This window comes from Homalodisca vitripennis, chromosome 8 (genome assembly GCF_021130785.1).
Source record: "Homalodisca vitripennis isolate AUS2020 chromosome 8, UT_GWSS_2.1, whole genome shotgun sequence".
NCBI lineage: Eukaryota > Metazoa > Arthropoda > Insecta > Hemiptera > Cicadellidae > Homalodisca > Homalodisca vitripennis.
This window is the reverse complement of record NC_060214.1, coordinates 14,176,182-14,188,348: the sequence shown is the minus strand read 5'-3', so window position 1 is coordinate 14,188,348 and position 12,167 is coordinate 14,176,182. Positions and strand designations below refer to the sequence as shown.

Here is a 12,167-nt window from a genome sequence, read left to right as displayed (position 1 = left end):
CATAAACGTCGTTTATTTTCCTCCAAACAGTACGCAGCAATTATATTATGATTATTGTTCTGAGCTTTATAGTATTACTGATATGTTTGACGGAAAAATTATTATATTGGGGGATTTTAACATTACTGAAATTAATGGAATTCATTATATAACTTGTTGACTGGTTCAATTTATTTCTAAAACTATTCACAACTTAATGACATTTTTATAACTTAAACTCGTATAATAATATTTGCAATTCAAATAACGTAACGCTAGATCTGGTTTTAAGTAACAATAAACTTACGGTCGAACACACAAATAATCCACTAGTGACAGTTGATGTTCATCACCCCCCATTAGTTTTTGATAGTCCCTTTACTCAGCATACAGTACCCAAATTAAATCCCTCAAGTACAACAGATTTCAATTGAATACTACTCTTTTAACAATGCAAAATTTTTTTTCCAACTTTACTGTGCGTTTAGAGATAGTGACTGGAGTTCATTGTTTAGGACTAAAGACATCGATGAAGCAGTAGATTTATTTTTACAACACAGTGTTCTCATGTATCGATCAGTTTGTGCCTAAAAAACGCAATTGTAGAAATACAAAGTATCCTATTTGGTTTTCAAATGAAATAATTAAGAACATTAAACTGAAGAACAGATTGTCCAAAAAGAGAAAAATATTCCAAATACCATGATATAATGTTTAAACACATCTCAGAACTAAACTTAAAACGATGATTCAGATTTCTCATAAAAATTATTTATCTTTTGTTGAAGAAAGAATAAAGACTGACCCAAAGTAATTTTGGAACTACATTAGCTCCAAGCGCAATTCATGTTATAATTTAGGTCAAGCTGACTGAAATATAAAAAATAATGCAGTGAGTAAGCCAGGATGTCCCAAATGCTTTTGCTTCATATTTCTCTTCGGTGTTTGACCAGAATTCTTCTGCTTATGACTTGCAAAACTCAATACAACCCAACTGTCTTATGTAAAGAAATAAAGAAAGTTTTTTCGGTATCAGATGTCATAGAAGCTATCAATGAAATGAAATCAAATAGGTCCTCAGGTCCTGACAATATTCCTTCATAATGTTGTAAAAGGTTGTGGAGAAGTTTTAGCAGAACCACTGTGCTATCTCTTTAATTTGTCCTTCTCAAGTTTTAATTTTCCCCAACGTTGGAAAGAAGCAAAGGTTGTTCCTGTCTTAAGTCAGGCCAAGCTGAAAACGTAGAAAATTATCGTCCAATATCTTTATTAAATTCATTTGCCAAGGTTTTTTGAGCTGTTAATTTACAAACATATATATACAAATATTAAAGGTAGACTGTCAGCTCAGCAGCATGGGTTTCTCCCACGTCGCTCAGTTGTTTCAAATTTAATGGAGTTTTCCTTGGATATTTCTGCTGAATTAGACAATGGTGGAAGGGTAGATGTAATATATACGGACTTTGCCAAAGCTTTTGATAAGGTCAATCATGACTCCTCTGTTAAGGAAGCTGTTAAAGTTCGAATTTAACAATGGATTTGTACTTTTTATTGAGTCTTACCTCAAAAATAGATTACAATATGTATCAATATCAAATTTAAAAATCAAAACAGTATTTAAGTGCTTCAGGTGTGCCTCAAGGGTCTAACCTGGGACCGCTTTTATTCATAGCTTTTATGAATGACCTTCCTGAAGAGTTACAGAATTCAAAACCGCTTCTTTATGCTGATGATCTAAAACTATACAGACCAATTTACAATGAGTATGATTCTAAACTCTTGCAAGAATCTCTGGATAACCTTTTTGAATGGTTGTAAACTGTAATAGGTTACATTTAAATGTAAAAAAATGTTTCTGCATGACTTACTCCAGATCAAAAAAGGGTAGAACTTTTAATTATTTTATAAATGGGTACAAACTGGAAAATCTGAAAGAAATTAAAGATCTAGGAGTTATGTTTGATTCTTCTTTTAAGTTCGACAAACATTTAGACGTTACCATCAGTAAGGCTTACAAAATGCTAGGTTTTGTTATGAGGAATGCAAAATATTTTTTCATCCATTGACGCAATCAAATCCTTATATTTTTCTTTTGTTAGAAGTGGATTGGAATACTGTTCAATTATTTGGGAACCCTATACATTAACAAATATTCAGTCCGTTGAAATTATTCAAAATAAATTTTTAAGATATTTGTATCTAAAAAAACACAACACATATGTGTATAGAAATTTCCCCACTGATTCTTTAAGAAATTTATTTAATTTTCAAAAACTTTCAGCAAGAAGACTAATTTTTAATCTATCTTTTTTATTTAAATTACTAAATAACCTGAATTGATAGTTCACATTTACTTAAAAATATAAACTTTTATGTCCCTAAGTTTCATTCAAGGTCCAAAATATTGTTTTTTATTCCTAGATGTAACACAATCAGCCATTATTATTTTTCTTTGTTTAGGAGTTTTAGATTTATTATAATAACAACCATTCTTATATTGATTTACATTTAGGAAGTGCAAAAGATTTTATTGGAAAATTAAAACCTTTAGTTTGAGACTTTTACTCGAAAAGCTGTAAAAATCTGTTTAATTCTTAGTATTCTTACCAATAAGTTAAGTTTTTGGATTATTTGTAGGATTTTTTTGTATGTTATTCATGTAACCAATCTAGATATTATTTGTTTAGAAGTGTTTCATTTTGCTCTTTCAATTTAATTCTTATATAATTTTAAGATGTTGTGCATGTATTTATTTTCAAGGTGAACGTTTTTTTTTCCTCTATTGTTAAGAATAACATCGTTCATTTTGTTTTTTTGAGCTAGTATAATTATTAATTTATTTGTAATTTTGCACTGCACTTAGGTTAGAGGATAGTATAATTTTTGTTTAATTTTTGTTTTATTTAATATAGCTAATTTAGGTAACTGATGACCTGTAGCTATTTATAAGTCAAAATAAATAAAATAAATAAAAACGTAACTTTCTCTTTGGAAGTGATACTGCGTGCAATAGCGTCGTGTAATGTTTGTACTTCTATCAAACCAAGATTTACGCCATGAAGGTTTACTCGTTAAGGATATATCTCCTTTTAAGGCTTTACTGGTTAAGACTTTACTTAGATTTCAAAGGACCCCTGCCTTACGTAAGTAAAGATCGCTATCTCATTGTCAATGTTTACTTTTACATTCTCTTGTACAGATGTTTCGTTGGCAACCGTCATAGCTAATTTAAAACAGCTCTTCACTGTTTTCGGGACACCAGTATACGTACATTCAGACAGTCGAACATCTTTCATATTCCATGGAGTAATAGAAAGATAATCCCTTGTTTCTCCAAATGCCTTGAAAGAGTAGTACATCAACAAATTTCACCTTATCTGGATACCTATAACATTCAAGTTCAAGTTCAAGTTCAAATTAACTTTATTCATATTATTTGTACAATTACATTTGAATTTATACAAATAAGGAATGGCATCATCTTACATGTTTTATTTGATTATATCCTATGTGTCCATATATTCTCCAAATGAATACAAAGCCTTATCTGTCAAAAATTTTTTAAAATGTTTTTTAAACAATAAATCATTTTCTATGTTAAATAAATTCCTAGGGACTTGGCTTATAAATTTAATACCTGCCGAGCTAGGTTTTTTATAATGAAATTCCAATGCATGTTTATGTACTGCCAATTGATTTCTATTTCTAGTAAAGTAGTTGTGATTTGACCCCAATCGGGGTAATTTGTCAAAATTTGATCTAACCATCATAACAGTTTCCAGTATATACATCTTATCTAAATGCCAGTCTGGATTCAGTCCTAATCACAGGACCATCACAACCCTAATTAAAATCACCAATGATATTAGATTGGCAATGGACAAGAGACTAATCACCATTTTACTGCTTTTTGACTTTTCCAAAGCCTTCGACTGTGTTTATTATCCCCTTCTCCTCATCAAATTGAAGAAGTATGGTTTCTCCGATGGGTGTGTTATCTGGGTCAAATCGTATCTTACTGGGCGACAGCAATGTATCAAAGAAGGGGAAACAATACCTGAATGGAAAACCGTAACACGGAGTGTTCCGCAGGGCTCCGTTCTTGGACCCCCATTGTTCTCACTTTACATTAATGACGTCACATCTATTATACGACACTCTAAGTTTCATCTTTATGCCGATGATTTACAAATTTACGTACACTGTTCGCTTGATGAATTGAACACGTTTATGGTTCTACTCAATCAATACATTGAATCAATTGCTTGTTGGGCAATTAAACATGGTCTGAAATTAAATGAAGACAAAACGCAGGCAATGGTATTGGGAAACCCAAGATTGATCGACCGTTTGGACTTCAACGTTGTACCAAAACTTAAACTTAATAACTACGTACTAAATTTTCAAAACAAATTGAAAACCCTTGGCCTTACTACGAGCTCAAGTCTTATGCGGAATGACTAGGTTACGGTAACGTGTAATAGAGTATTTACTGGCATTCACAGTTTAAAACGTTTTGCTTTATATCTACCGTTCAGTGTCAAAGTTATGCTGATTAAAACTCTCATACTGCCACACTTCAACTACTGTGACGCTGTGATCAATGACATGACTGTTGAGCTTTCGGACAGGCTTCAACGTGCTCAAAACTATTGTATCAGATTTATTTTCAATCTTAGACGTTATGAGCATGTGACTCCATTTTTCAAACAGCTATCGCTTATGAAACCTCAACAACTTTACATTCTTTCAACTCTACATTCAGTTATCAAAAACAAGTAACCTGTTTACCTGTCCGAAAATTTCAAATTTATTTCCGATATAAGTGAACGACCTACGAGAAGGGGATCCACGTTACTGTCAATTCCTGTTCATCGATCGAACTTCTTCAGTAAGCCGTTCACTGTACAGGCATGTTGCCTCTGGAACTCTCTTTCTGATAATATCCGTATTATAGAAGGTCGAGCTCGTTTTGGGGCAAAGGTCAATTACTTGTTTGCTGGGCGGTCTGTATGGGTGACGGGTGGTGGTGCTCGTGGAGTGTTTATAGTCAAGCTGTGTGTTTAGCGAATTAATGTAGCAATAAAGATAAATTCTTTAAAAAGTAAACTGTTAATTTAAGTTTTAATTTAACTTTGTTTGTAATGTTTCTACTTATTAAGGTAATAAGTTTGATATTTAATTAATTATTAAATAGTATGTGTATATTTTGGTTAATTTTTTAAGCATTTATTTTAATTTAAAATAGTTAAGGTCAACATTCAATGTACATATATATATTGAATGTGTGTGTGTGTGTGTGTGTGTGTGTGTGTGTGTGTGTGTGTGTGTGTGTGTGTGTGTGTGTGTGTGTGTGTGTGTGTTATGTAAGGTTGAGTGGTAGAGAGGGCTAAATAGCCCTAACTCCGCCTCTTAAATAAAGGCATATATTTAATTTCATTTCATATTTAAAAGAATTCTTGACCAACCTTGCTGGCAATGTACAAATAGAGAACTATTGAACTCTCGAATAGCCTTGAAAACTCTTAATTTTGGAATTAGTCACTGGGAGTTGACCTTTCACGATACTTACGTAGTTAAATACTTGCAGACTTAATCGTTGACCATTGTTCACTGGATAGATGGTGTCACAAAACTACGCTTGTACTGGGGTGTTAAGTCAATAAAACACAATTTACTTAAAAAAAATTATGGTTGCCTGTAAAGCCGGTTTTACGGGCGAAGATTTTACGTGACAACGTCTTTTTCTCGGTAGAATATTTATTGATATGAATATTATTAAATTGCACAATAGGAACAAGGAATTGAATGAAAATAAAAATTGCACAAATTTTAACTATAGAAATATATTTTGTTTACTAAAACATTGTACATAATTTGAAATTAATTAAAATTTGTTATTGTAAATGGTAAAGTTGAATAAAACATTTACTAAAATTGGAATTTGAAATTCTTGCTAAACACAGTTAAATTCTAACTCCGCGCGTGGTGATTGGTCGGTTTAGTTCGTTTGTTTGGTCGCACTGTTATGACATGTTAGAGGTTATAATTTGTTATTTTAAATGTTTGACTAGCAATACGCGCTGTTTCTTCTCAATCGACTGAATTACGATTGATTGCAGAGTGATTTAAACTAATAATTTACTTAACACTATCAACATTTGTCAATAGTATGACATAACCTATAAACTCAGTTTCTCAACTTTTGTGCCAATCTAACAATTAATCAATCAATCATAGTTTACGATCATGAAATATCAGTGTACAATTATTTACCTTTATTGTTGTAGTTGTTGTAAATGACGAATCTAAGCACTCCACATTTTCACGAATAAACATAGTTATCTGCTTTATCCCGTGCGGCGGACCCACAGTTATCTGCTTTATCCCGTGCGGATCCCGTGCGGCGGACCCACTGGACGGGCATCGTAACGTTACCGGGCGTTACACTTTTTCATGAGTGACTCCGAGCCGCAACCTAATTTAAGACGTTGTCACGTCAATAAATGTCACACATAAAACGAATTAAACTAACAAATACAACAATGGGGTTAGATACAAATCATGTCGCTCTCATATAACTATCCACTCGGTCCTTTAATACTCTGTACATCAACAAATTCAGCTTCACATGAACATTTATGTTCATGCATCCTCGTCATTCTGAAAGTCGACCTTCCGCTCCATCATGGCTTCTCACCTCTGATCTGATCTAGATGCGCATTGTTATATGGTCAATCAAAGACAGCTAAACGATGAAACAGAAAAAAGATGAAAATGTTATTTCCCGCCAACCCGCAATTACAAAGCCATGTCGGCTATCGGCTGTTTCATATTCATTCAATGTTTCTCAATTTCACTTGCTGTTTGGTTAAGTCCTTAATTTTTTTAAAATTGGTTTATTTACTATTTATTTAGATTTTAGTTAGTGTTGTGTTATATTTATGAATGATTAGACAAATTAAACACGTTTTTATTGTTGTTTGATTATTTTGTTGTACTTTTAGTTGTGATGAAATAAAACACAATTTTTTAAATTTTCTTATATTATCATTCATTTAACAAGAACAAGGTGCTTTCATACAAAAAGGATTAAGAGTTTCGTTCATACTCTTCTATGATACTAGATGATTATGATTAATTAAATTTCTGTAGCCCTAGCATTTTTTAACATTTTTATCAAGGAACAAAAAACAAGTAAGTATACTGGACCTAACCTTAAGAAATACAAATTCCTCTTTATCTAGACTTTTATTCATATAATTTTCTTAGACTATTTCTTACCCTACTAATTTTTTAAAATTAACTATCAACAGATATAATTTTTATCAGGATTAGTAGTAAGTAGCCTAACTTCACAATTTAAAGTTAATACCATTATTAGGCCTAGTAAAAATAACATTGATACAGCGTAATCCTTTTTAATATTAAGATAAATGTATAAGACATAGGCCTTCATTATTGTAGCCCTACTATTGTCAAGTCCAATGATAGGTTACAGTTGAAATGTTTTTCATGGATAACCGGATTCCTAATCTACAATGTTGTGTATGTAAACACATTTTTTCATATGTTTGGATGTAATGAAATGTGAAACACATAAGCCATAAGTTATTTTGTATTTCTTCAGCTTAACCCATTCACTGCGACTTTAGGATAGTCAGGATTATACAGACAATATGTTAATCTAAAACACATTCCAATGTTTATGTTGAGCTGTTTTTGCATGTCTGCATGGGTAGGGTACGATAAGCGGACCCGGTTTTTTTATATCGAAATTGGCAAACGATATTACTTAATCATAACCATCGATATAATCAATTATTTTGAACTATTAACTTAAATAATCTATATCAACGGCTGTAAACACTCTAAAATAATACACATAGGATAATATTTCAATTTTACATAAGTAATTCTGATTATTAAAAATGGCAGTCAATTTTAGAAAACTACACGACGTTGCTTTTTCGTGGCTTCAACATGTTGGACTCGTACCGAAAAACCCATTATGTGTAATTTGTGGGAAAGAAACAACTGTAACTGTGAGAGGAGTAAATATGGTCATCTTCAGTTTTCCTAATTTTGGTTATAATAATTTGTTTGTTCACTGTAAATATTAAATTCATATTTTAATTTAAAACATGTGATTGTTATTGAGGGCTATATAGGTACTTTTATATCGATTGATAGTCTAGGATTTGAGATGCGAATATTAGGTATCGATGACTATATTCTTCGATATAAAAAACCAGGTCCGCTTATCGTACCCTACCCGTCTGTATTATTAACATTTTTTGAAAAATATTAATGTGAAAATAATTATGAATTTAATAGCATCAAGCTGTTATAAGATTTGAAGTAGATTATGGCATAATGTTATGTTCAGGAATTGATTAAATGTTGATTTTGGTAAGAATAAATTTCTTTGTGGACATTGAATTATGTCATCAATTGTATCTATCAGTTTGATCCTTTTAAGACTCCAACAATTGTACTTTTTTAATAACTGTGTTGTTATTCAAGTAGCTAATGATAATATTTAATATTGTGGTAATTTCCCAACATTTCTATATCAACTTACATTTTTATATAGATAAAGCTATTAAAATATATTAAGTGAATGTTTTTAATGATTTTTAAAACCAATACAAGTGTTGGTAAAATGAAATAACCTAAAAATAGTAGGGCTAATTAAAAAATATACTAAACAAAATGTAATTCTCTTGGTGCTTTAAATTAAATGGAGGCCACCCATTTAGAGCATGGGTGTTATGGTTAGGCGGCTTTATTGTAAATATAATAGAAAATGAAGTTTTTTCTTCACTTTAAGATAGTTTTCAAGATTGAGGAAGTTATGTTTGTCTAGTGGTATGAACTGATTTGGTAAAGATCTTTGTCTAAAACAGCCTGTCCAGTGTACGTTTCGTCTCATGATATTTTTAGATTTCTCAAACATTTGTGATCAGACTTAAAATGTTTTAAATTTATTGATTGATGGTTTTTGTTCTTTGCCATCAGGTGAGAAACCCGCAACACAGGGTATAAACATGACCACTTCAGAATTTAATGAAATTTGGTATGAAGGTAGTCTTCAAATAGATAAGGAAAATTGCCACTTTCACCCAAAATATTTCAAACGGATTCAAAGTTACGGCTATAAAGTTCCTCAACAAAAAAAAAAAAAAAAAAAACAGGAACCAACACTTTTTTGAAATCACCATAACTGTTCTCCTAATCAAGTTAGAAAGACGGGAGTAGTGTCATTTTACCCAGTTTTAAATGCTCTTTCTTTTATTGTACAACACAACGTACTTTGTCATAAAACGTTTTTTTGAAAAAACAAATTAAAAATTTTGATTTCTCAAAAAGTACGACTTCTAACATGTTAATTATGTGTTTCTTTATATGTTAAATTAGTTATAGAGTTTATTGTTATTTTATTATTACTTTTGAAGACCTGTTTGTATTGTTGACTATTTTATATTTATAGGTAATCATTAGGTTGTTAATTATTTCCTATAATCCAATATGACATTGTCCATTGCACAATTGTGATTAAAGACAATAAAATTCTTGCCTATTAAAATTAGGTTGTATTCAAAGTGTGTCCCAAAACTTGCTTTAATAATATAGCAATTTAAGGAGATACGTCTACTTTTCAACTAATTTAAACTTATCTTTTAGGGCATACAACTGTATTGTAATAGCTTATTGATTAACGTATTGTGCAATTGTTGCAGTGGATTTTGAAAATGATTTGGAGGAGCTGTCAAAACTTTTTGAGTCTGATACGTTGGAAGAGCCGGCCAACGTGCATGAACCATGTGACCAGCCAGGCACAGTTCGTTCCAAAAAAGTCAATAAAACTCCAGCAAAATCTATTATTGAACATCCTAAATTCCACACAAAGAGTGAGATTCACAATGGCGATACAGATTCTTCAGACGATGAGGACAACAAGTATACTGAAAACCAAACCTATACTGAAGCAGGCCGGACTATTAAAAATGTGCTGAAAAAGCAGTCAAATTCTTCTACTAACTATTTTGAAAGTCCATCGTGGAAGACAAAGAAGACAACATTGGCTTCTTTGAGTTCAAGCCCACCAGTGCTACCAAAGACTGCTGCTAGTAAGGACATTTATAGTGATCCTTTCTTTGGAATTCGAATCATGTAAGTTATAAAATTTTAGGAAACTTGTATATCTAAATAAAAACTCATTACATAATAACTCCTAGTATACCTTACAAATTTATAATGTTGTATTTATTGTTTCTTGTTCACTTGAGTGTTTAAATTTTGGTTAATTTTATAAAATTAAGATCAGATTTTTAAGTCTGGAGATTCAGAAAACTCATTAACTAACACATTTTGTTGACCAATAGTTTTTAATGTTTGTAGTTGGTTTTTTATTAATTGGGCCCACTTTTTTGTCTGACACCACTTTTTCTTGGCTTGTCGGATTTATTATAATGACACATAAGAAATGAAAGGGAGATATAGAACCTTAGGACTTCTATGAATATGGTGACTTCAGCTCAAGTCTAAAGGATATTAAAAGCAAGGTTTGAGATTAAAAGTGTGAATGAATAAGACTGCAGCTTTTCAACCTGTTTATATTCATTTTTTGAATCAGTAATGTAAATATGGGGGAGAGTATGTTGGGGATGAATTTTTACCAGAGAAAACATACAAAGAATATTGGTTTAAATGGGGAATTTCACCTACTTTTTAGTGCTAATTAAAAGTATGAATGTAGAATTCCAAATTTTACTGCCATTTTCCAATATGGCACCTAGCTTGTAATTAATTACAAGTTTTATGGAACACTGTATATTTCCTCTCAATGTTGAATATAAATTAACCTCTTAAAATTTTGACAATTAACTTGGTTAGATCTTACTTTACGGACAGTATTTTTGTTGTAACAGCCTTTAAAGATTAAAAACATGGCCCATCTTGCCTTATTTAAGCACCACTGTATGAGTTATTCCGAATGTAATAGAAACGCAAATGACATTATTGTTAAGTGAATTATTGTTTAGTATTATGTCCAAGATCAGTAATTATTTGTGCAATTAATAAATCTCCAACATGAGTATACAAATGGGATACTTATGATATAATGAGCACCATTTTAATCATATCTGTCAAAGAAGGAAGTGCTTGAATTAGAAAAAAATTTAAATTGTTTACAACACCATCTGCATTTGCTTTTGATGTTTTCAAGGCAAGTCAAAATTTATGACTCTGTGTCTGGTACAAACTGTTTTATAACAGTTTGAACATATTCCTCTTGTATGATTTCCAAGAATATAATTTCCACTGCCAAATACTTTGACCATGATTGATTTGAGACATTAGTGAAACATTTATATTTCCACATCTGTTTGTTTACAGAAATCCCTTGGTATCGTCTCAGGTTCTACAGGAGAGAATGGTCGGCAAAACTCCTGTCACATTCAGCAAGCTCGTGAAACACATCCAAACCGGTGAGAAATCCAGCGACTGGGTGCTCGCCGGCGTTATTGTGTCTAAATTCATCAAAACCTCTCAAAAGGTCAGTTTATTCTGTAGATTGTCACGTTTCAACTGAGTTAACTCAAATTTTGGGTGAAACCATGAGTATTAAAAGGTATAAAGTTAAATGACTGATCCCACTCAGGTTTGGGTCCAATGACTAATTTGATTGACAATGCCGGAACTCAAACTCAGTTCCCATACTTGGAATCAAAAACCGAGAGTAAATTTGCATTGTATGAGTCATCCGGAAAATTAGATTTGTTGCATGTTAACTATTCAAGCAGAGATATATATATATATATATATATAGCTTAAATATATATTTTTGTTATCAACCCAAAAGTTAACATCTAAGCGTGGTAGTTGTTAGTTACAAAAACGTTGTCTTGGTAGGTTTAATTTGAGTTCAATGTTTTATAATTGTGGAGGGTGTTGAAATAAATTTATTTTGCTTTTGTGGAATCTCATATATTTGGGCTATCCCAATATGGCGAAACACCAAACATTAAATTAAATTAAATTTTAATTTTACAAAAAAAGGTCATTAGAATAATATTAAAATTAGGATTCTGTAAAAGAACATTTCCGATCATTAGGATTTTGTACTGTTTATGGATTGTACTTTTGTCAGTTGATAATTCATATTAAGGGCAATTTAGACC

General features: G+C 31.4%; 1 protein-coding gene across 2 annotated transcripts in view; it reads left to right on the top strand.

Moving 5' to 3' along the window:
- The first annotated feature begins 6,841 nt into the window (after positions 1-6,841).
- The window catches only part of LOC124367328 (protein MCM10 homolog), a 29,335-nt gene continuing 24,009 nt past the window's right edge, over positions 6,842-12,167 (top strand). Inside the window, exons 1-3 of one of the 2 annotated variants that reach the window (XM_046824061.1) lie at positions 6,842-7,176; positions 9,723-10,155; positions 11,383-11,542. In XM_046824061.1, coding sequence (XP_046680017.1) covers position 7,176; positions 9,723-10,155; positions 11,383-11,542 — 594 coding nt within the window. In that variant the 5' untranslated portion in view covers positions 6,842-7,175. The remainder of the gene's footprint in view (positions 7,177-9,722; positions 10,156-11,382; positions 11,543-12,167) is intronic. The other variant, XM_046824060.1, reaches the window with a different exon arrangement.